Source organism: Sorex araneus, chromosome 8, assembly GCF_027595985.1.
Source record: "Sorex araneus isolate mSorAra2 chromosome 8, mSorAra2.pri, whole genome shotgun sequence".
Lineage (NCBI taxonomy): Eukaryota > Metazoa > Chordata > Mammalia > Eulipotyphla > Soricidae > Sorex > Sorex araneus.
In genome coordinates this window covers 42,129,000-42,151,315 of record NC_073309.1, presented here as the reverse complement: position 1 = coordinate 42,151,315, position 22,316 = coordinate 42,129,000, and the positions used below count along the sequence as shown (strand labels likewise).

At 57.5% G+C, this 22,316-nt stretch overlaps 2 protein-coding genes across 7 annotated transcripts in view; both read right to left on the bottom strand.

Annotated features, from left to right (window-relative positions):
* ACTN4 (actinin alpha 4) overlaps nucleotides 1–6,389 on the bottom strand; it is a 60,386-nt gene extending 53,997 nt beyond the window's left edge. For 3 of the 5 annotated variants that reach the window (XM_055145436.1, XM_055145438.1, XM_055145435.1), the window contains exon 1: nucleotides 6,121–6,388. In XM_055145436.1, coding sequence (XP_055001411.1) covers nucleotides 6,121–6,282 — 162 coding nt within the window. In that variant the 5' untranslated portion in view covers nucleotides 6,283–6,388. Of the gene's footprint in view, nucleotides 1–6,120 lie in introns of all 5 variants that reach the window. The other 2 variants (XM_055145439.1, XM_055145437.1) reach the window with 2 other exon arrangements.
* Nucleotides 6,390–10,645: 4,256 nt separating this feature from the next.
* Nucleotides 10,646–21,318, bottom strand: EIF3K (eukaryotic translation initiation factor 3 subunit K). 2 transcript variants are annotated; one of them, XM_055145622.1, is made up of 8 exons: nucleotides 21,164–21,318; nucleotides 20,113–20,211; nucleotides 17,345–17,465; nucleotides 16,945–17,022; nucleotides 14,143–14,209; nucleotides 13,956–14,033; nucleotides 11,839–11,964; nucleotides 10,646–10,714 (listed from the first exon to the last, which is right to left on the bottom strand). In XM_055145622.1, exons 1-8 carry the CDS (start codon nucleotides 21,220–21,222, stop codon nucleotides 10,683–10,685), a joined length of 660 nt encoding a protein of 219 aa, XP_055001597.1. In that variant the 5' UTR covers nucleotides 21,223–21,318; the 3' UTR covers nucleotides 10,646–10,682. The 2 variants fall into 2 exon arrangements, with proteins under 2 accessions (XP_055001597.1, XP_004600816.1); XM_004600759.3 differs by having other exon boundaries at nucleotides 16,945–17,019.
* Between the last annotated feature and the right edge of the window lie 998 nt (nucleotides 21,319–22,316).

Sequence of the window (22,316 nt, the reverse complement as noted above, 5' to 3'; positions counted from 1 at the left end):
AAAGCACCTTCTATTGCAGGCTGCGTTGGAATCCAGGCCAGGGGGAGAAAGGGCCAGCTCGGGACCTGGCTCTGTCATCACCCACTCCTGCCACTCACAGAAGGTCTCCTGAGCCAAGAAGCTGATAAAAGTTCTTTTCCAAGTGTGCAAAGCGCACATGGAAGCCAGAAGGGTTATCCACACAGGGCATATAAACCCTGAATCAGTGGTGAGGTTACTCCCTTTGGTTCTCCAGGGGAGCTGTCTGATTACTTCTGATTACTTCAAAGGGACTGTTGGCTTGGATGGCTGAGTCCTTAGCACCCAGCCAGCACCCACCCAACCCCCTTTTCAAGGCAGGGAAAAAGCATCAGGCCCAGACCCTTCTGCCGGCAGGGTCCCCATGAGAGCAAGGTAACAATACTGCTTTGTTTCTCGACTCTTTTCATTTTTTTGGAAGTTTCCTTCTATTTATGGCCATGGGAGCTGGGCTGTCCATTTGCCATACTTCTGCAGTTTCCGTTTATAACAAGTCTAAAAAGGCAAACTGACCTGTTATGTATAGAAGAGTCTAAGTGGGTAGAGAAATACCACAAGTGACTGAAGTTGAGAAAGCTGAGGACAAGGAGGGGCAGGCAGCCCACGGCCCCTCACGTACAGGATGACCCTCACTCCTTGGAGGACGGGGTTCATACCAGGAAGGCAGGAGTCAGCGTGGACCCCAAGGAAAAGTTTCCCAAGTCTTGCCAGCCTTCCCTTTCACACAACACCCCAACAAATGTCCACTAAGAACAAGACCCCTGTTTTCAAGAGTAACTGCCACTCACTCGGACTAAAGAGAAGTGACCAAGTTATACCAACCAGCTTTTGCGGGGGAATGGGGCACATCTAGTGCTCAGGGGCCATGCCTGCAGTGCTTGGAGGGGCTTATGCGGCACGGATTCAAACCAGCTCAAGGATGCAGCCACGTGCCAGGTGAATACCTCAATCTCTCTAGCAGCCCACAACTAGCTTTCAGAGACGCTCCAGGGATCAGGGATCCTGGGCTTGACCCACGCCCAGCACCATATGATTTCCCAGGAAACTCCAAGTTAATGTATCTGTGCCTGATAAGGGGAAGGGGGTGAGAGGGAAGGCAAAGGAAAACACAACCCCCAAAGGCATAATGCTTGGGTAACTGCCTCAGACTATGGAGATGGGGCTCTCCTCCTGGCCACTCCATCCAGGGCCCTGCCTGCGCCCATGCTCCCCCCAGTACACACATGCACACACATACATACAACACTTCAACCAGGCCATTTAAAGGGCTCTGGAAATGTCCCAAAGCTTCCCCTCTGTTACCTAGGATCTGGGCTACAAAGTAACACGTGAACTTCACTGGCAACAAAAGTGTCACTGCCAGCCTGAGACACATTATAACCATTTCTGGTCCTTCACTCTTTCACACTGTAAAACTAAGTTTCCGTCTAACTGGCTTTGATGTTTCAAAGGTTAAGCCCGTCCTCAAGTCTCCAGCTTGCCAGAGACATCCACAATTCTTTCCAATCTCCGGGGATGTCAGGATTTTGTATCTGCCCAAACAGAAAACTTCCGCCCACCTTTTAGTAGGTCAGTGTTTCAATTACCACAGTCCTTGAATTACCAACTTGCTATCACAAGCCTCCTATTTCCATGAAAAAAGGGAAGGAGGGAAGGGGGACTTCAACAAGGTAACCTGAGCGCCAGTGTTATTATGTAAAACACACTCGGAAGGAAAGTGAGGGGAGGTGACAGGGAGAACTCAGCCATCCCCAGGGAAGGCGCCCCGACACAAGTTGGGGGAAACCAGTGATTGGGGACTCAAAGCCAGGGAAGAGAGCAACATGTTGATATTTGAGCTATTCAGAAAACTTAAAAGAGCAAGTGACACCAGGGCAAACAGCTGTTCGCTAATTATTTTTGCCCTTCCTCTCCCATACCCCCAGCCCCCCAGAAGATGAAAGCAGCCAGGGAATCTTTTCCTTTTGAGAACGCCCCGCCATCTGGTCAAAGGCACCCAACTCCCAACACATCACAGATGAGTACAGCAAAAACCTGAGCCGTTCATATCTCATCATTCTCAGGAAGAGGAAAAAAATAAGATTGGCAAGGGAAGGGGGAGGGAGGTTGGGGCCACACCCGGCAATACTCAGGGGTTACTCCTGACTCTGCACTCAGGAATCACTCCTGGAGGGGCTTGGGGGACCATAGGGAAATGCTGGGGATCAAACCTGGGTAGGCTACAGTGCAAGGCAAATGCCCACCCCACTGAGACTGGTCCAAGAGTCTCAGAAACTCTTGGGTTTCCCAAATTCATCCTCTAGACTGCGTGTCACCTGAATCTTGATGAGCAATCACAGAGAACCCCACGGGTGACTTGGTAATGCCGAAAAGGCAGAAGGAGCATTCCTGTGCCACAACCCTGCCCCATGTGAGCCTCCACTTGCACCCACTTTTACCTGCCTGGCCCCACTCCTCTGCCCACCCCAGGGCAGCCCACTCAAGGCAGCTGCCATTAAAGGAAACCAATTTGTCCCAGTTCCCAACTGGACAGTGAGTCAGCTCCCTGCTGCCAAGGGAGCCTCCTTGTTAGTCTCGGAAGCCGGAACCAGGGAGGATGTTTCAAAAGGCAGAGGCAACCCAGGGCCCACGCCCGGAACCGCCTAGAATTAAACGCAGCAGCAGGCACTCCACGGCATGGCACCAGGCTGGCACAGACTGGACCTCAGCCTTCCCACAGGAAAATGTGGGGAACAATGAGGGACCCCCACACATCTCCCCTCTGCTGCTGGTATCAGGAAAGACTGGTGAGAAAGACAGAGGGCACAGGAAGGGCACACTGGCAAGTGAGCAAGGCCTCGCCCCAAACGGCCAAACAGAACACGTGCCCCCTGACATGGCCACAGTCTCGTTTCTAGCCAACAGAGTTTGTTGTTGTTGTTAGTCGAACATTATTCAATTTTGAAAACGGCAAAGGCCCTGTTGATCTTAGATCCTGAGAGGCAAACAATCAGAGTAATGGAACAAAATAACAGATGGCTACTTTGGGGCCTCATCTTCTTCGGCCTAAAAAGAAAAAAAGAAGAAAAAAGAAAAGAAAAGAAAACACCCTACTTGGAAGAGAACAAAACAGCATCAAAACCCTCAAATAATTAACTCACACCCAGAGCAGTAGAGCCAAAGGTCAGGTTCTAAGCACGGAGGCCCCGCAGGCTCCAAGCAGCTGCCCTGAGCGAAGGAGACATTTCTTCTCGCTGGGTGGGAAGACCTGGAGCAGCTGCCAGGAGACCTGGCCACACGGGAGAGGGGGCCTGGAGCTGGCGCTGAGGGCACATGCTCTGCACGCAGATGCCCTGGGTTTGAGCCCCTGGCATAGCACGGTCCCACTTCCAAGGGGAAACCCCACAGTGACAAGCTGGGAGCACTCCGAGCATGGCCAGCTGTGGCTCCAAAACCAAAAAAAAAAAAGAAAGAAAGCCCCCTGACCCTCACCACCCATGCCAGCAGGGAGCCTCTCCAGAGGGTGGAGGGGGCCTTTCAGAAACCAGGGGAAAGTGTGGCCTGAACTCTAATTGCTCAGGAATTTGCCCAGGGCCCTAAGCAGGCCTCCTCCCTTTCCCCAGGGAGACACTCCCAGGTGAGAACTGTTGCATCACTGTGACAGGGGTCCCCTCAAAGTAAGAGCAGAGGGCTGTGGGGCAGGGGAAGAACCACCACCTGCACCAGCACACCTCATCTGGGCCAAGCCTTGCTTGGTTCCTAGAAGGATCCAATGCCACAGGCTCCAAGAGCCTGTAGCTGCCCTGGCCCCATGGCCGTGCCCCGGGGCCTTGGTTCAGCCTGAGCCAGGCTAGAAGGGCAAGGTGTCATTCCCTGAAATGCCACCGCAAAGGAGAGGCAAGTCAGCGGCCCACAGGGGTCTCCCTCATGCGTGTGCCCCACTCCATAAAAGGCGCCTGCCCCCCTCCCTCCCCCCCAAAAGGCATCCAACAGTGAAGCAATCTTTCCCCCCAGAGCAGCTGTGTGTAACTAGTGCCGTGGTAGGTAGGCGGCAGGACACGGGAGAATGCAAAGCAGCTGGTGTGAGAGGGTGCGGGCGCCACCCTTTCCACCCCTTCCACCCTTTCCCCAGCCCCGCCTGCTCCTGGAGGAAGAAGGGGAGGATGACACATAGCAGCGGGTGTTTGGGGTTCCGCTGACTCCTGGTTCCTGCCCAGGGCCTGGAGGGTGCCCTAGCCTCACGGTGCACACCAGGCAGACTCATCGAGAAGGTGCCCAGTTCCAGACTCCCAGAAGTGGGTGAACAGGGGCACTTGGAAAGACAGAGCCCACATTCACAGCAACAATCTCATGCCAGTCTCTTTTCCGCTGCCCACCTTTCCAGGTGACCCTCTCCCCCTCGAAGCAAAAAAAAAAAAAGCACTTTCAGGGCAGGTATCGCCCCACCTGCCCACCTGGAGGAAGAAAGGAAGGGAGGTGGGGCCACAGATAAGGGCACTCCACCACCCCCCAGTCCATGAGGAAACTCTAGCAGAGGTTGGTAATTTACCCAAGGTCATGCCAGCCCCGCCCCACGCAGCAGGGCACAGCTGCTCTTCCCACCCTTCCCCTCCAGAGGGCCACTTTGCCTGAAACCGACCCACACCCTCATGAGGCTTCCTTCCCTGTCACCCCACCACTCGTGCCCCACTGGAAGCCCCGACACTCCCCTCAACTCGTTCCTGAAGTGACTTCACCAATTCCTTTCCCCCAGTGCCCCCCTCACACACACCCCCATTCTTGCAGAATCACATAGGGGCCCCTCAGCCAGCCCTAGTTTTACCTAAGACAGAACTGTCCTGGCAGAAGAGAGCCGGTGTCTGGCCCCAGGGGAGTTAGGGACAGATCTGGGAGGAAAACTCAGATGGAGAAAAACTGATCTCTGGAACACACGGGATGCCTGGAACTTGAGGTCCTGCCCCCACCCTTCCACACACGCACACCCACTCAGCGAGACACATCAGCTGCGCACCCCCTCGGACCGCACACCGCCCCCTTCCTCTGGGTCCCCGCCCCCAAGCCCGCTGACCTCCCTTTCCCGACTGTGGGTATCCACCAACTTGAGCCCACAGGGCCAAAGAGAACCAAGATCCTGCTTTGGGGTCCCCTCCCTGCCAAGGCATGATTCCACCGGACACTCACCTCAACTCTTTATTCCCCCTTCACGAGGCTCTCCAGGAGAACCCAGTTCCTTTCTCCGTCTACCCACCGCCCGCCCCCCCATTACCAGCCACCTCGGATCCGGGGCTCCCCCACCACCCCACCTTTTCCAGAACACCTCTCCCCCAAGCTCCGCCTCCCTCTGGCCGAACTTTCCAACCTTCCCGGAATTCTTCCCCAGCCCGTCCTCAAAAACGTCCCCAGCCTTATCCCCACCTTCTTCCATCCCCCTCCAATCTCCTCCTCCATTCAGAACAGGACACCCCAAATCCATCTCACTTGAAAAACTTATTCACAGCTCCCAAAATTCGTCCCACCGGCCCTCCTTGGCACCCCAACCCACTCCCGCACCCCAACCTCCTCTCCGCAGACCCGCGCCGCTTCTGGGCCCCTGTGCGCGCCTCTTCCCGGTCCCCCGCCCCCCCACTCCAGATACCCCCAACTCCAGACTCCTGGAACCCTGGTCCCTTTAGAACGCCCCCGGCCCGAAGCTTCCACAATTCCAATCCCTTTCCGACCTTTCTGCACCCCAAGCACCCCTCCCTCCTGGAGGTTCTCTGCAAATCTCCGAATGAGTACCACGGGTCCACAAACACCAGACCCCCGGGTTTCTCTCTCGACACTCCGAGCCCATGCTCGGCCCCAATCCCATGTCTGAGTCTCCCTCCCCCGCCAGTGCCTCCCTCGGGCTCCCCGGATTCCTTTTCCCAGACTTCCATGTTCCCTCCCCGGCCGCCCATGATGTTTCCAGACTCCCAATCCCCCCGCTCAAGTTGCCCGATTCCTTTGCACAACTCCAGGGCGCCCCGGCCGGCCCCGCCGATGCCTGCCCGGGAGGCCCGGGCACTGACTCCACTCGATTCCCGGGTCGCCCGCGCCCCTCCCCGGCCCCAGCCCAGCCCATCCGGCCCGGGGGCCGCTCACCTTGCGCTGCTGCTTCTCCCAGGCCGGGTCCAGCAGCAGGTCCCGGTCCCAGTCGTCCTCCTGGGCCATGTAGTCGCCCATGCTCCCCCCGCCGCCGGCGCCATTGCCCGCGCTGCTGGGGCCGTACTGGTACGACTGGTTCGCCGCGTGGTAGTCCACCATTCCGCCGCCGCTCGCTCGCCCACCAGCCCGTCCGCTCCCGCCTCAGCTCCCGCCCCTCTGGCCGCCGCCGCCGCCGCCGCCGCTTCAGCTGCTTGAGCCCGCCCTCGGCCCGCGCCTGCGCACTGCCCGCCGCGCCTGCGCCCCGCGCCCGCGCCGCCGCCCGCGCCCCGCCCCTCCCGCCGCGGCCCGACGCCGCGGGCGCCGCGCTGCGCCTGCGCACGGCCGCCGCGCGCGCGCCCGCCCCCGCGGCTCCTTCGGGCGCGCGCGGGGGGGCGGGGCCGGAATCATGAATGATTCATAAGGCGGGGTCCCCGCGTCAGGCCGTAACCTGTCGGAGAGTGGGATGGATTTCGCCGCAGGAATGCCACAAATACTTATTAAACGCCTTCTGTGTGCCCGGCCTTGCTTTCGGCGCTCAGCGAGACCGACCCAAGTCCCTGCCCTGGCACCCCTCCCTTCCCCGACGAACAACATCTGAAAGTCTTGGACTCACATTCCCAGGCGGTGTTAGAGAGAAGAATCAAGCGGGAACTGGAACGTGTGATCTGTGTGTGTGTGTGTGTGTGTGTGTGTGTGTGTGTGTGTGTGTGTGTGTGTGTGTTTGTGGAGGGGGGTGGCTGAACGCTTCACGACATTAACTACGTTGGAATCGATCCCGGCTCCCTGGGCAGATAGGGGCTTTGGGAGGTTTGCTTGTCTTCGTTCATCCAACCAGTTTTTGTTGGCACCTGTCCGAGAGCACTGGACTCAGTATGAGTAGTCTAAAGTGGCTTACGTGTGGGTTGCAGGGAATGACACGGTCCCTGCCCAGCCCAGATTTTGACTCAGACAAGACTCCTGGGGCTTCTGCCAGACCCACGAAAGTCTTCCTTCTTCCTGTCCGTGGTCATTCCCTTTTTCAGATACCTCGCCCTGTCGCCTCTGTTCTAGGCAGCTCCCTCCACGCTGCCAATGCATGGCCTTGATCCTCCTGTGCTCCAGCCCAGTACCCAGTGAGACCTCGTTATCACCACTGCTAACACCTTCCTGGATACTGCGTGTGCGGGAAGCTCACAGTTGCCTCTGCAGAAATATCCCTCCTCCGTGAGACCTGACTGTCTCAGCTAAAATAGCACGAACACTTTCCCTGTGTAATCTTTTCCCTTATATTTATCACCACTTAACATAGCATGGGGCATGGATCCTGTTTCTCTGCCCATCTCCCCAAGAACATCAGTGTGGGGATGTTGACCTAACACTGATGTATCCTTAGCCTGCAGCTGAATAATTCTCCACCCTGCTTGGACTGGATAGGACAACGGGTAGGTGCTTGCTTTGCACATGGCTGGCCCAGGTTGGATCCCTCACACCCCATAGGTCTCCCAAACCCTTCTCATCAAGGGTTACTCATTCCCTGTAACTGGGGACCAGTAAGGCTACTCCTGACTCATGGAGCACTGGGGTTCTTATACCTGCAAGATGTGTATGCTCCACCACTTTGAGCCACATCTTCTGCCCCTTATTTTTTTTTGGGGGGGGGGGAACACCAGGTGATACTCAGGGCTTACTCCTGGCTCTGCACTTAGGAATTATTCCTAGTAGTTCTCAAGTGACAATGGACACCAGGGATCGAACCCCGGTCAGTCACGTGCAAGGCAAGCACCCTACCTACTGTACTCTCCAGCCCCCACCCATCATGATTTTAAATCCATTTGTTTGTGTGGGGCCAGATAGATGTGCAGGGAGACCAGCAACGGTGCTAGGCGGTCCTGCCATGAGTGACAGTGACCAGGGTCCTAAAGGGGGGGCACAGTGAGAATTTGGAGAGAAGAAATCGACACTTACTATCCTGAATTTGAGGAGAAACGGGGGTGGGAAGGAAAGGTAGATTCTGGAAGGCTTAGGTTTGAGGACTGTGAAACCCTTTCTGGAACACTGGGCAGGACTTGGGGAGGGGTAAGCAGGAAATGTGCAGGTTGGGACAGGAGTGGCTGGAGTAGGGGCTGTTCCCTCTGGGCAGAGGTGCCAGGGGACACATGCTTCCTCCAGGTATGAGGGTTGAGGCCTGGCTCCCTCACCCCTCCCAAAGAATAGAAGGGGACCAATGGGGAGGCCAGGGCCCGCTCTCCCAGGGGAGGCCATGACCTGAGACCCATGAAAGCTGCTGTTCCCAGAGCTGGGCAGGGCAGCCCCTTCCTGCCTGACTCAGAGAACCAGCCCAGGACTTTTGTGCTGGGCCTGGTTGGCGAGGAAAGGCCATTTGGGCATTGGGCCATGTGTCCCTCCCTGCCCACTCCTGGTGCATTGGGAAAACGCTGAGACAAGGGCCCGAAGATGAGGTGCTGGCTTCGGTCAAGAGGTTTAAGTGGAAGGCGCCCTTTAATTGCCATTCTTAAGGTTCCTTCCCAACAGCCCTGGACAGTACAGTAATAATAGGTGCCTTGCAGCGGTGCCAAAAAGCCTGACCAGCAGGCCCTTGAAGCAGTGTCAGTTTCACCGTTTCTGAGTCACTTCTTGGGTGCCCCAAGAGCAGTAGGAATGTACTGGGTGCCATATCCCCCTGGTAACAGGAAACAAGAGGTGGCTGGCCGTTTGCACCAGGGTGACAGCACAAACAGACTGAGGTGTTAAAGGTGACAACAGAGCCACTGCCTAGAGCAGCCTGAGCCCCGGACGGCAGGACTTCTCATGGGACACCAAGTCCTGCAAAACTTCCTATGCACCAGGGGATGTGGAAGAGGGGTGCAGCTGGAAAACTGGGGCTGGCATGGCAAGGCTTGAGGTTGCCCTAGAGCAACCAGGCTGGGCTGAGCCCCAGCATGCAGCAGCCCACAAGCCCGTAGCCAATGGCCGAATCAGGCAGGCTCCACTAGCCAGGAAGGTCACTTCATGACCTCAGCTGGGCAGCCAGACCCAGATAACAGGTTGAGCCCTCCACGGGGCCATTAGCCAAGTGGGGGTGTGGGGGACACTCACCCACACAGGGGTGTCCTGATCACACCCACCATCAAGTGGGTTGGTTTACGCCTCGTCAGGGCCTTCCCTCCCTCTGCCCAAGCACTCTTTGTGCCCAGGATTTGGGCACACCCTAGTTCCTGGCTCCTGCACAGGCCTGGCACCAGGGGCAAAGGGCGGCCGCCCTGCCCTTCCTCCCTGTCTGTACCCTCAGAGGAACGATGGGCAGGGCTGGACAGGCCAGCAGCTGGACACCCCCAACTGCCCTGCAGATACTTGGACGCACCCTCTGGAGACAAGCCCCAAGCATCCCCCTCCTCTTCACCCAAAGACAGTCCCAGCATCCCCACCCCCCTTAGCCCAGGTGAGCAGAAGCAAGGACACTTGCCCAAGGTCACTGGGCCAGCAGGATGCCTGGAATACTTGGGAGATAAGGAGCTGCCTATAGGCTGCAAACGTCCAGCAGGGAGTAGACAGGCATTTAGGAAGGGGGTGGTCATGGCCTGGGCCAAAATTCCAATTTTCGGGACTAGTCAGCAGAAGTGAGCTGGGCGGGGATAGCAGTGCAAAGGGCTTGGATATGGATGTCTCACCTTGGGGAGACCACATGGCCCCCCTCCTTCCATGAAATAGATCAGTTTGAAATAGATCTATCTAGGGGCTGGAGAGATAGCACAGTGGGTAGGGCGTTTGCCTTGCACGCGGCCGACCCGGGTTCAAATCCCAGCATCCCATATGGTCCCCTGAGCACGGACAGGGGTAATTCCTGAGTGCAAAGCCAGGAGTAACCTCTGTGCATCGCCAGGTGTGACCCAAAAAGCAAGAAAAAAAAAAAAAAAGAAATAGATCAATCTAGTTTGAAACCCCGGTGACCCTGGTGACAAACAACTCAGTCTGCCACCAAAAAGATTATTTTTGCCCCCAGCGCCCAGAGCCCCTGGAAGCTGCCTACGAGGTGGCTCTGTGCCTTTAGGGCCTGAACCTTCCCCCACTGTCTCTAGTTGCTGCACTCTGGCTGAGCCCCATCCCTGAGGCCCCAGGGCAAAGGTCGGCCCCTCCCTCCCCAGGATAAGGACCAGAGACCTGGGACCCGGGCTCCCACCGGCCTCCCCTGCTAGGGAGATTGCAGAGGAGCCCAGTGAAGACCCAGGGGCAGGGCCGGGCCCCTGGCCTCAGCCCTCTCAGCCACCCCTGCTGACTGACTCACTGCCTGCCCCCCTCCCCCCACATGTGATCTGACCCACAGGGAAGGTGCAGTGGGGTGGGGCAAGGGAGGAAGTCAGGGAGGGAAGAGGAGAGGCGGAAGTCAGCCACAGTCCCCCTCCCCCACCAGCCAGAAAGGAGGTGAAGCTGGCATGGGGACGCGGGGCTGCTCCTGGGCTCCCTCTGGTGGGCGAGGCGCAGAGGCAGGAAGCTGGGGAGAAGGCGATACCAAGGGTCAAGGATCTTTATTGAAAGTGGCCGAGTCACTGGGAGGAGGCCATGATGCTGGACACACCTGTGGAGAAAAGAAGGGGAGCCTGAGTCAGTGCGGGCAGAAAGGCACCCAAGCTCCCGCCGCCCAGCCCGGTGCTGCCCACAGGCCCCTCTGGGCCCAGGCTCCTGCACCAAGGCAGTCTGGGAGCGACAGCCAGAAACCCCAACTCTAGATCAAGGAGCCCCAGTTCAGAGTCCAACTGTGCAACATCTTCCTTAGTGGACAGAGGTTCCTCCACCTGGCGTGTGCCCCTGGGCCTCACATAGGCAGGAAGCAAGCGCTCGAGGAGCACAGTAGATATGGTGGCTGTCATGTATTCGGGCAGCCTGGGTTTGATCCCTAGCACCTCACATGGTAATGCTGAGTCCCACCAGGAATAGTCCTGAGTGCAGAGCTGTGAGTAATCTCTGAAAACTAATGGGTGTGGCCAAAAAAATCTTTTTTAAAAGGCCAGTACTCGGGGCTGGAGCAATAGCACAGCGGGTAGGGCGTTTGCCTTGCACGCGGCCGACCCGGGTTCGATTCCCAGCATCCCATATGGTCCCCTGAGCACCGCCAGGAGTAACTCCTGAGTGCAAAGCCAGGAGATAACCCCTGGGCATTGCCAGGTGTGACCCAAAAAGCAAAAAAAAAAAAAAGGCCAGTACTCGATCAAGGTTGCTAACCCTCGCAGGACATAAAAGATTAAAGAGCATTTAGGAATAACGTCCAATGCTATTACTGTCACCATCTCATTTACTACAGACAGCCATGATATCTTGTTCCTCGAATGCCAAATTCTGGGTTTCTTTCTTTCGGTTTGGGGGCCACATTTGGCAGTGCTTGGGGGACCTAATAGCACTGGGGGTGGACTGTGGATGGATCAACCTCTCCTGCCCTGAATGCTGCTTTGAATCAGAAGCCACGCTATACCAACAGGGGGCTTAAAAACACCAGATTCGGGCTGAGACTGGGACTCAGCTGCCCTTTCGACCACTCAAGCAGGGCTTAGATGGCACGGGAAGGATGCCCAGTGCCCCCTTGCCATTCCACCCAGGCAGCACCCAGAGCACCGTGATGGGGCTTGTTGCGGGGGGGGGGGGGGAGGGCCCAGGCATGGTCTAGGCAGGGCACTGCCTTGGGTGCACCACCGAGGCCTCACTCACTGTCAAAGTCGATCTTCTCCACAATGTTCTTGGGCTTGATGCTCTCTTCCTGGCTGCAGATGAAGATCTGGCCCGACTCGTCTGCACTCCAGCCGTACTTGCTCATCCACACCTTGAGCTGGTTGTCTGCGGGGGACACCATCACCCAGAGACCCGTGGTCACCCCCTGCCCTGCTGCTGGAGAACCCCGGGCACCACAGCACAGTAGCCTCTGCCCGGGCAGCAGGCCCAGCGCTTCTCCACGGTCGGTCCAAGCCAGCGGGATCTGGGCAGCATCCTCCTCCTCCCAGAAGGCCCCAAGGCTTGGGCCTCGCTGCTCTTAGCCAGGGCTGCTCACTCCTCTCCCAGGGAAGCAAGCAGAGCCCTAATTACAGGAGAGCACTTTCTTATCTGCTTTTTTCCCACAACCAAATGAAATGGTTTCAAGATCTGATTGACCCCTCCCTCCCTGTTCACAGCACTCAGGGTGAGGGAGGACCAATGTCCTGGGGTGGCCCTGAATATCTACCGATCTCCCTCCCGCCACTGCTCCCTCCCCCTCATTCACGTGCTTTGGGGGTGGGGTGAGGGGGCGGACAGGGGACATGACGCTGTGGTCGCCTGGGTGATCAGAGACAGTTCCTGACAGGCTCCCCAGGCTGGCTCTGCCCACTTCCCTCCAGAGACCTGCTTGGTGCCCTCCTCACTACCTCTCTGCAGTGTGGTGCTCGGGCACTGTCAGGAATTCTGCAGTGTGGTGCTGGGTCACTCTCGGGCACTGTGCAGTGTAGTGCTCAGTCCGCTTGGGCACTGTGCAGTGTGCTGCTGGGTCACTCACAGGCACTGTGCAGTATGGTGCTGGGTCACTCTCGGGCACTGTGCAGTATGGTGCTGGGTCACTCTCGGGCACTGTGCAGTGTGGTGCTGGGTCATTCAGGCACTCTGCAGTGTGATGCTCGGGAAATGTGCAGAGTGGTGCTGGGTCACTTTCGGGCACTATGCACTGTGGTGCTGGGTCACTCTCGGGCACTGTGCAGAGTGGTGCTGGCTCACTCTGGGACACTGCAGTGTGGCTTGGGCACTCTCGGGCACTGTGCAGTGTGCTGCTGGGTCACTCACAGGCACTGTGCAGTGTGGTGCTGGGTCACTCACAGGCACTGTGCAGTATGGTGCTGGGTCACTCACAGGCACTGTGCAGTATGGTGCTGGGTCACTCACAGGCACTGTGCAGAGTGGTGCTGGGTCACTCACAGGCACTGTGCAGTATGGTGCTGGGTCACTCACAGGCACTGTGCAGAGTGGTGCTGGGTCATTCTCGGGCACTGTGCAGTGTGGTGCTGGGTCACTCTCGGGCACTGTGCAGAATGGTGCTGGGTCACTCTCGGGCACTACGCAGTGTGATGCTCGGGCACTGTGCAGAGTGGTGCTGGGTCACTCTCGGGCACTGTGCAGAATGGTGCTGGGTCACTCTCGGCACTACGCAGTGTGATGCTCGGGCAATGTGCAGAGTGGTGCTGGGTCACTTTCGGGCACTGTGCACTGTGGTGTGGGTCACTCTCGGGCACTGTGCAAAGTGGTGCTGGGTCACTCTCGGACACTGTGCAGTGTGGTGTTGGGCCACTGTCAGAAACTCTGTAGTGTCATGCTTATATTTTCACATAAGATGGGAAAGAGATGTTTGGGGGTGTGGTTTCCCCAATACCCAGAAGCACTCAGGCTACACTGGCTACGTGCTCCAGGCATCAAGTGGGGTCGGGGATCACACCCAGCTCACAAAGCCTGCTACCTTGGCTGGCCCGTATGTTCTGTTACCGTGTCATGTCTGGCACTGCAGGAGCTTTGCTCTGGATGGCTAAGAACCTCAGGCCCTCCTTCAGGGAAGGGCACAGTTTGTTTTTTTGTTTTCTGGGCCACACGGGGCAGTGCTCAGGGCTTACCCAACACTGCTCGGGAACCACTCCTGGTGGGGTTCAGGGGACCATATGGGGTGCTGGTGATCGAACCTGTCTGTGTGGGCCATGTGGCAAGGCGAGCATCTTTCCCACTGTACTATCGCTCAAGCCCCAGGGCAGGTCTTCTGACCCTGCCGAGGCAGAGCATGCTCTGAGGGGCCCAGGGGCAGGGATGAGGGGGCTTACCCGTCAGATCCCCGAGCATCTCGGCCAGCAGCCAGCGGTCAATGTGCTGGTAAGTGATGCCCACAACATGGCAGATAACTGCGGAAATCAGGGCACATAAGGGTTAAGGGCCGCCCCAAAGAGGCCCACTGCCAGGCCTGTGCCCCTCACCGTCCACCAGGGGGAGCCTCTGCTCAGAGGGGCTTACACTTTCGGACTGAGTCTTCAAAGCCAGTAATACCCTCCAAGAGATCCATGTTTTCATCCAGGGCTTGCTGGGAGGGGAAGTCAAGAGGTCGAGAGAGTTTATTTAACTAGAACCAACTCCCTGAGCACCCACCCACCGCAGCCAGCCAGTCCCCGTGCCACCCTGCCCCCCCGCCACCCATCTGACTGAGGGGGTTGGGGCAACAACCAGGATGGCTACAAGCAAGGTAAGCGCCTTGAGCCCTGTACCCTCTCTCCGGCCCCACGGGGCCCACTTTAGAGACAAGACATCAGCCCCTAAATAATGTGCCCCAAATGAGAGCAGCTGGGGGAACCCCCCGCAGGCAGAAGCCACGTTCCTGGGCAAGGGGGCAGCATCACCCATGAATTAAGGGCACCCTGCCCTGTTCCTGTCCCCCCCACCCCCCGCAGCCCTCAGGAAATACATATCAGCCTGGCACTGCCTCCCTGCTTGGCAGACACAGAGGCCCCAGCGTACCTCAGGGCCTTGGCTTGGCCTACAGGGGCGACAACTCTCCCCCCATGCCCCACCCCCACCCCCTCAGGGCTACTCCCATGCCCCTCCTCAGGCTTCAGAAAGCGCACTGCCAGGAGAGGCGAGCAAGAGTCACAGGTCTGTAGTGAGTGTGGCCGGGCACTATGGGAAGGTTTAAGACTCTCACCCACAGGGAAATGGGGGCAGAGGGCAGGTCACCGAAATCAAGGGAGGGTCTAAAAAAGGGGACTCATGGGGGTTGGGGGCTGAAGACAAGCCACCTCCGCTCCAGACTTAGTACCGACCTGCCTGAGACCAAGGGGTTTCTGGGCATGCCAGCCTTGCTGAGCTCAAAACTGGGGAGAGGGCTGGGAAGACAGAACAGCAGGCAGGGTGCCTGTCTTGCACGAGGTTCCATCCCTCACATCCCATATGGTCCCCACCAGGAGTGATTCCTGAGCGCAGAGCCAGGAATCAACCCTGAGCACAGCCATGTATGACCACCCTTCCCCCCCCAACACACACACAAAAAGCAAGTATTTGTGTGTGTAGTTCTAGATATCAAACTTACAGCAGCCACTTACACAGCGAGTGCTGTCCTACAGAGACCCAGTTCCCAAGTCAGGGAAGAGCGCGAGGAGAAGGGTTCAGAGGGCTGAAGCGCAGGCTCCGCATGCTGGGACCCTGCGTTCAATCCCCACTGACACGTGGTCCCCCTGAGTCCTGCTGGGAGCAACTCCTGGCACTGCCCGATGTGTCTCCAAGTTGAGAAAATGTGCCAGAAAAGAGCTGGGCACACTGGACCACTGACCCCTACCCCCAGGAGCTGGGGCCAGGGGGGACGCAGAAAGCAGGTGTGGTGAGAAAGATGGGGAGCAAGGGGACCCCTATCAGTGCCAGGTTGGAACTAGTGCAGGGCAAGCAGCCTGGGCAGCAGGGAGCAGCTGAGGAGGCCGGGGGTCAGGAGGGAGGGGATTCGAGCAGACTGGGGGGCCCACAGGAGCAGGGAGGTGAGTCAGCAGCCTCGGCATTGGGGCTAGAGCAAGACAAGTTCCAGTCTCCCAGAGTCGGGCCAGAGGGGCCTGGAGAGAGAGGACGGCAGGGAGGGCACTTGCTTTGCACGTAGCCAACCCAGATTCGATCCCCGGCAGCACCATGAGTGAGCACAGAACCAAGAGTAAGCCCTGAGCAGATCAGGGTGTGGCCTAAAAACAAACAAATGTACAAATCCGGAGTGGGGGCCGAGGAGCAAGGGAAACTGAGTTCCTGGAGTCACCCCTCAAGAAGGGCTTCTCTCCAGCCTCGCTGCCCATCCAGGCTGGGCGGGGGAGGCGCACGAGGTGGCGGTGGTGGAACAATTTACTCTCAAAGGCTGTCCCTCCACCTTTTCCCAACCCTGTTCCCTTCCTGTGGCTCCGTTTGCGTGATTTTAAGCCGTCACCCCCTCTGAATATCCCGGGGGCCCACAACTGGCCCCAAGCCGGGGAACTGCTCCTAAGGAGGAAGCAGAAACCAGAGCTGCGGCTCAGGCCCAGGCAGGGAGGCGAGAGGGACAGCAGGGAAGGCAGGAGGCCATCGGGACTCGGACGGTGCGAGCGTCTAGGGGGGAGCAAGCACAGGACCCGGCCCGTGCACCGCAGGGCACCCTATCTTTGCTCGGGTCAGAATCACGGCAGAGTGTTGACATCCCTGGACCCGGCCTCCGCTCCTGTGAGCACCACACTGCATGGGGGCTGGTTTTGGTGGTTCTGAACCTCCTGAAGGTTCCCCCATGCTGAGAACGGCCCCGGGTTTGATGGAGTGAGAGGACCCAGCGGGGCCGGATGTGGCTTTCCAGAACCAGGGTGCAAGGAGGGGCAAGAATGGTTGTGAATGAGGGTGACCGTCATCCTGGGGAGCTGGACAGAGCCCCAAGGGTTGGCACACACTGCTGTGTGCCGGTTGGGAGGCGCAGGATCAGCCCAGGCACGGCATGGACCCCCCAGCAGTGAGCCTCGAGCCACCCTAAGCTAAACATCTCTGGGCGTGACCCGAAATGCCAACACCTTCATTTTCACAAAGGGATGGGCAAAACGTGAAGGTGAGGTTTAGGACTTGGGGTCAGGGGAGCAACAGGAAAAAGCAGGAAGGCAGAGGAGATGCAGTGCCCCCCAGAAAACTGTCAAAGCAAGGGAGAGAGCAGGGGAGCACTGGGGGATGGGGGGCAAAGATGGGGCTTCTGCAGGTTGTGGCTGTGTCGAGCACGGTCAGGGGTGGGGGGAGGCCTGGGGGTTGCTGTGGGCCCCTCGCCGCTGACCCCCAAGTTACCCAGAAGGCCTGGAAGTGGCAGGTCTCCAGCAGGTCTCCCAGGTATAGGATCTGCCGGATGGGCCGCTCTTCTTGCTGCATGGGTCATGTTAAGGGAAAACAGCTGGGTCCGCCCTCCCTCTGGCCCTTTCTCCCACAGGCTTGTGCCCAGGGTGCAGAGAAACAGAGCCATGTTCGTTCTGCAATGTGGCGTGTGCTCACCACAACAGGGTGGGCAGCGGTCAGTGACAGTCAATCTCACAGTGAGAGGTATCCGGTGAGGAGGGATGAGCACAGCGCAGACGCAGGAAGCCTGCTGGGCTAGCACACAGACGGACGGATGGACGGACACTCACACTCTCACACACACACACACACTCCCACACGCACACGTGTGTCCCACAGCCGGCCGCAAGGATACGTGAGCCTGGTCGATCATGCACTTGCACAGTGTGAAGTCCGTGTGGGGCAGGTTGGTGAGGGCCTTTAGCAGGATCTGGGCAGTGACCGTGGTCTGGAAGAAGGCTGGGTTGAACTGGTACCTGCAAACAAGACACAAAGTTCCAAGGCCCACTCCAGCTCTCTCAGCCACTGCCAAGGGCTGAGATGACCTACAGCACAAGCTGAATGACCTTCACCTGTAAAGTCTGTATCTCCACTCTAGAGGGGAAGAGCAGGCCCCAATACCCCACCAGGTGATCCGGCAGGTACTCACGACACATGAACACGTACACCAGCAGCAGTCTGGAGAGCGGGCAGGGCCCGGGGTCCAGGGCCAGACTGCCTAGGATTAATGATCTTGTTTTCCTTTTTTGGGCCAGACCAGGCTCAGGGCTTCCGCCTGGCAGGGGTCAGGGGCAATACGGGGTGCTGGGGATCAAACCCGGGTTGGCCTATGCAAGGCAAGCACCCTACCTGTTGTACTATGACTCTAGCATCCAGGGGCTGGGTTTAACATTCATTGGTGGCAGTGGTGTGGGGGGATGAGGAAGAGGTGGGGATAGGGCTCTTCCTTGCACACTGGTAACCAACATTCACTCTCCAGCACCACGTGTTCCCTTGGAATGATCCCTGAGCATAGAGTCAGGCATAAGCCCCAAGCACTGCCCGATGTGGAAAATAAAAAAAAAAAAGGCCAAAGCGAACAAATCCTCCTAAGGCCGTATGGTTCACCAGGCTCAGCACATGCCTGGCATGTGGGGGCCCATTTCAAGAAAGCTGGGAGCAGTCCCTGAGCACTGCTGGGCGCTATGGACTATCTCTCCAGCCCCTGTATTGCACACCCACTCCCCACCTTCTCCCCACTCCTGCTTAAAAAGTTCAAGTTTATTATATAGTCCAAATAGATAGGTCTGGGTTTCGCATGTACAATGTCACGGTCTCTCTCTGATCCAGATGACCACATCCTGGAGGCCTCCAGTGTAAGATGATCTGCTCTTGTCCCTACGCTATTCTTGCCTTCCATGCACACTGTCATCCTCGTCCGGAATCCTCCAGCTGTTGGGGCTGGACCAACAGCACAGCGGGTAGGGCATTTGCCTTGCACACGGCTGACCCGGGTTTGATTCCCAGCATCCCATATGGTCCCCTGAGCACCCCCTGTGTACTGCTGGGTGTAACCCAAAAAGGAAAAAAAAAAAAAAAAAACAGAATCCACCAGCTGTGAAGAAGGAACTCTGTCATCACGTCTCCTTGCTATAGCTAGCTGCCCCATAACCTGTCGCTGGGCCCCTCTAGGCCTGCACCCTGGCAGCTCCCTATTGTCCCCGCTTTTCTTAATTTCAGCTACAAGGGGTGGGGATAGGGGTGAGATCTCTGTACCTTGTCGCTGCCAAGCAAATGAGGCGTCCTGGGTTACATATATTTCAAACTCTCCCTGTCACTTTCCTCCTGTGCTATAAGTTCAGTAATGGCCATGACTACCTCAGGGTGAAAACACACACACAGTCCTGCAGCCAGTACTGACCACATGGACATGACCTCACCCTCAGCAACCTAAACCAGGACATCTCAAACCTCAAACATTTTCCACTCACAATCCCTATTCGCTGAGAAACACAACACGGACGGATACTGCAAAACACCTCGGACTCCCTTCTTGGTTGATTGTGAATTAGTTTTTGGATGCTGTGCAGGCAGAGACCTTTTACCATCCCTCAATTTTTCACAATTCCCACATTCACTTACCCCATATGGAATAGTGCCCCTGGGTTAAGAATCTAGGGGTTGGAGAGATAGTATAGTGGGTAGGGATCAACCTTGCATGATCCCTGGCACCTCATCAGTTCTCCGAGCACCACCAGGAGTGGTCCCTGAGTGCAGAGCCAGGGGTGTGTCCTGAGCACTGATGAGGGTGGTTCCCAAACAAACAAAAAACAATGCAGAAGTTCTACCAGCTTCCCCCTAAAATACTAACATCTTTCCCCTTATACGACATCCCAAGTGAGTCAATGCAATCACATACTGCACAGGGGTCCCTGTACTGCTGACAGCCAAACTAAGCAGTGCCACATGTGGCCCCAGAAGACCCCAGACACCACTGGGCTAGAGCAGCACCATCACTGGGCCCAAGAACTAAACCATCAGGTTTGGTGGGACAGGAGTGACCCAAGGATCCCCTGAGAACTATGTGGAAGAGCCCAAACCCAACAAACAAAACATCCCCTGCCCTATCCCAATTTCTTTTGTGTCTTGCTCTTGTAACACCAAGGAAAGGCACCTCCTGCATGTCGTGTGGTAAGGCCCAGCCCTTGCAGTGGAGTAAGTCCTGGGACCCAAAAGATAAAATAAGAGCGGTAGGTGAGCACAGGGACAGGCGCTGACACTGGACACTGAAGGGAGAGTGTCACTAGCCTGCTCCTCCCTCCTGTCTCCTCTTTCCCTCTGGAGGGCAACAGGCCACAAGTTTCCCAGAGGTTGTAAATCAATTATTTCACGTCCAGTAAAAGTTACCCACGTTCAACCCTAATCAGCACTGCAGCCCACTGGGTCTTCCCCAGAGCATCTCCCAATCTCTCCGCTAATGCTCGCTACAACCTCCATCCTAGATTAAACATCTAGGATTAAACACCCTCCCCTTCATCCCCTCCAAACCTTACCCTAGTCTTGATCCATTCTCTCTGGCACGGCTTCCCCCTCCCCAGCCAGCACCCAGGGCAGTTGCAGGGGATGGGATGACAGATGACTCACAGCTTCAAGACAGCCAGGTTGGCTTCCAGGTCATAGGCATTCTCCTTGGCCTGCGTCTCCACATAGCGCTCCAAAGTGGCCAGGTTCTCCGGATTGTACCTGGAGGGAAATCAAGAGTACTGAGCACAGAGGGGCTGAAACCACAGTACAGCGGGCAGGATGCCCAGCACCCCAAGTGGTTCCCTAAGGCTGTCAGGTATAACGGCTGACCCAGGTTTGATCCCCCGCACTCCATATGATATCCTGAGACTGGCAAAAGTAATCCCTGAACACAGAGCCATTAGTAAGTCCTGGGACCCAAAAAACAAAGGAAGAGCAGTAGGTGGGCAGAGGGACAGGAGTTAATACTGGACACTGAAGGGGGAGTGTCACTAGCCTGCTCTCCCTCCTGTCTCCTCTTTCCCTCTGGATGGTGACAGGCCACCAGTTTCCCTGAGGCTGTAAGTCATTTCTTTCATGTCTAGTAAAAGCTACCCACATCCAACCCTGATCAACACTGCAGCCCACTGGAGTCCTGGGTCTTCCCCAGAGCATCTCCCAACCTCACCGCTAATGCTCGCTGCAACCTCCATTCTCCATCCTAGATTAAACATCCGTGCCACCGTCCCCCTTCGTCCCCTCCAGACCTCACCCTAGCCTTGATCCATTCTCTATGGCACTGGCTTCCCCCACCCCAGGCCGGACCATTCCCTGATGCCCACTATTTTCAGGGGATTCCCCACTTAAAACTGGGTTCGGCAGTGGCCGGCATTGACACTGGATGTCCCTAGGCAAGCGTTACGTGAGCGACCCAAGACTAAAAGGCAGAACGCAAGGCTGGGAAGCCCAGAGGGTGGATGTGAGCGAGATGCTCCGGGACCGGAGAAGTCCACATGCACTCAGCTGGACAGTTAACGAGGGGAAGGCCAAGTGCAGGCGACGCTCCCTCCTGCCTCTGCGGCTGCCCGGACGGCGGGAAGACCCCACCCCCGAGCAAACCCAGGGATCCCGGGTGCCCGCTTCCCCCTACACCCTGCCTCGCCCGGAGCGCCCCCTCCGACCCGGCTCGGACCTGTCGATGCCCTTGAGCAACTTGCCCACGTTCGCTCGCATCTGCTCGAACATCGCCATGACTGCTGTCGCCTGGCACTGCCCAGCTGGAGCCCAACACACGGCCGGCACGGGGAACCCTCGCGGGCCGGAAGAGGAAAAGGTGGCGGAAGCGGAACTACGTCATTGTTTCCCCTCCCACTCGGAGCCGGACGCGTAGGGGGAAGCGCTTAGCGGCGTGGCCACGCCCCGCCTGCCACGTGACCTCGCCCCGCCTGGCGCGTGCGCACACGGTCCACCCGCGCGGGCTCTCCGGCGTGAGAAAAAGCTTCGTTGAGTCCAGCGCGCAGGCGCGTGCTGGAGCGGGCCTGGGAGGGGGCGGGGCTAGATTTTTACCGGGCTCTGCTGAGCGGGGTCTAGTTAACGAGGTGTGCGCGTGAACGGCCCAGGAAGGAGACAGATCTGTCGGCGGGCGCGCGCGCACCTGTGTTCATTAAACTGATGGACCGCGCAAAGCAGTCTCCTTTGTGGCGGTGGCTAAGTGCTCTGGGAGCTCTGCTTCCCGGGTGATGGGTTCCTGTAGGAGGAACCTGAGCTTCCTAAATCCTAAAAGTTCTACCCCAAGACCAGGAGCCCACAAAGCGGTGCTCTACCTGCCCTATCGCACCCCGTACTCATGAGAGTCCAGATTCCGATTAGCCTCATACGGGCCTTGCGGTCTGGACAGCTCTGTACAGTCGCAGGCGTGAATGCACAGACTCGGGTGGTAGATGAGGAGGCGCGTACCCAAGGGTTCAACCACACGAGTGTATAGAAAGTATCTAGGCTTGTACTGGCTGGGCACAGTCTACCAGTAAGTGCATGTTTGAACCCCGACCAACAGACGTACACTGCATGGCCATCCGCGTGCAGACCTGCCATCTCCCACTTGTGGCCAAACCCACAAGCGTTCAGCAGAGGTTCAGCTGTGGTTTTTAGCTGCCACCTAGAAAGGGGGAGGGGTGTTAGGGCACCCCCACCCCTGCCCAGCCCAAGTGGCAATGCAGATATTTTGCATCAGGTTTACAGTCAGTTCAGGGCCTTGGAGGTTGAGGGGGGTCCCCTGGGTCCCCAGGCTTCACTGCCCCTCACAGGCTCCCAGGGGACAGGAGGTGGAGCTAACCACACAGCCCTGC

Coding starts and splice junctions, on each gene's coding strand:
- EIF3K (XM_055145622.1), bottom strand. CDS start 21,222: ATGGCGATGTTCGAGCAGATGCGAGCGAACGTGGGCAAGTTGCTCAAG. Junction 17,466..20,112: donor AACCTGGCTGTCTTGAAGCT/GTGAGTCATCTG, acceptor TCTTGTTTGCAG/GTACCAGTTCAACCCAGCCT. Junction 10,715..11,838: donor GGAGAAGATCGACTTTGACA/GTGAGTGAGGCC, acceptor TTTTCTCCACAG/GTGTGTCCAGCATCATGGCC.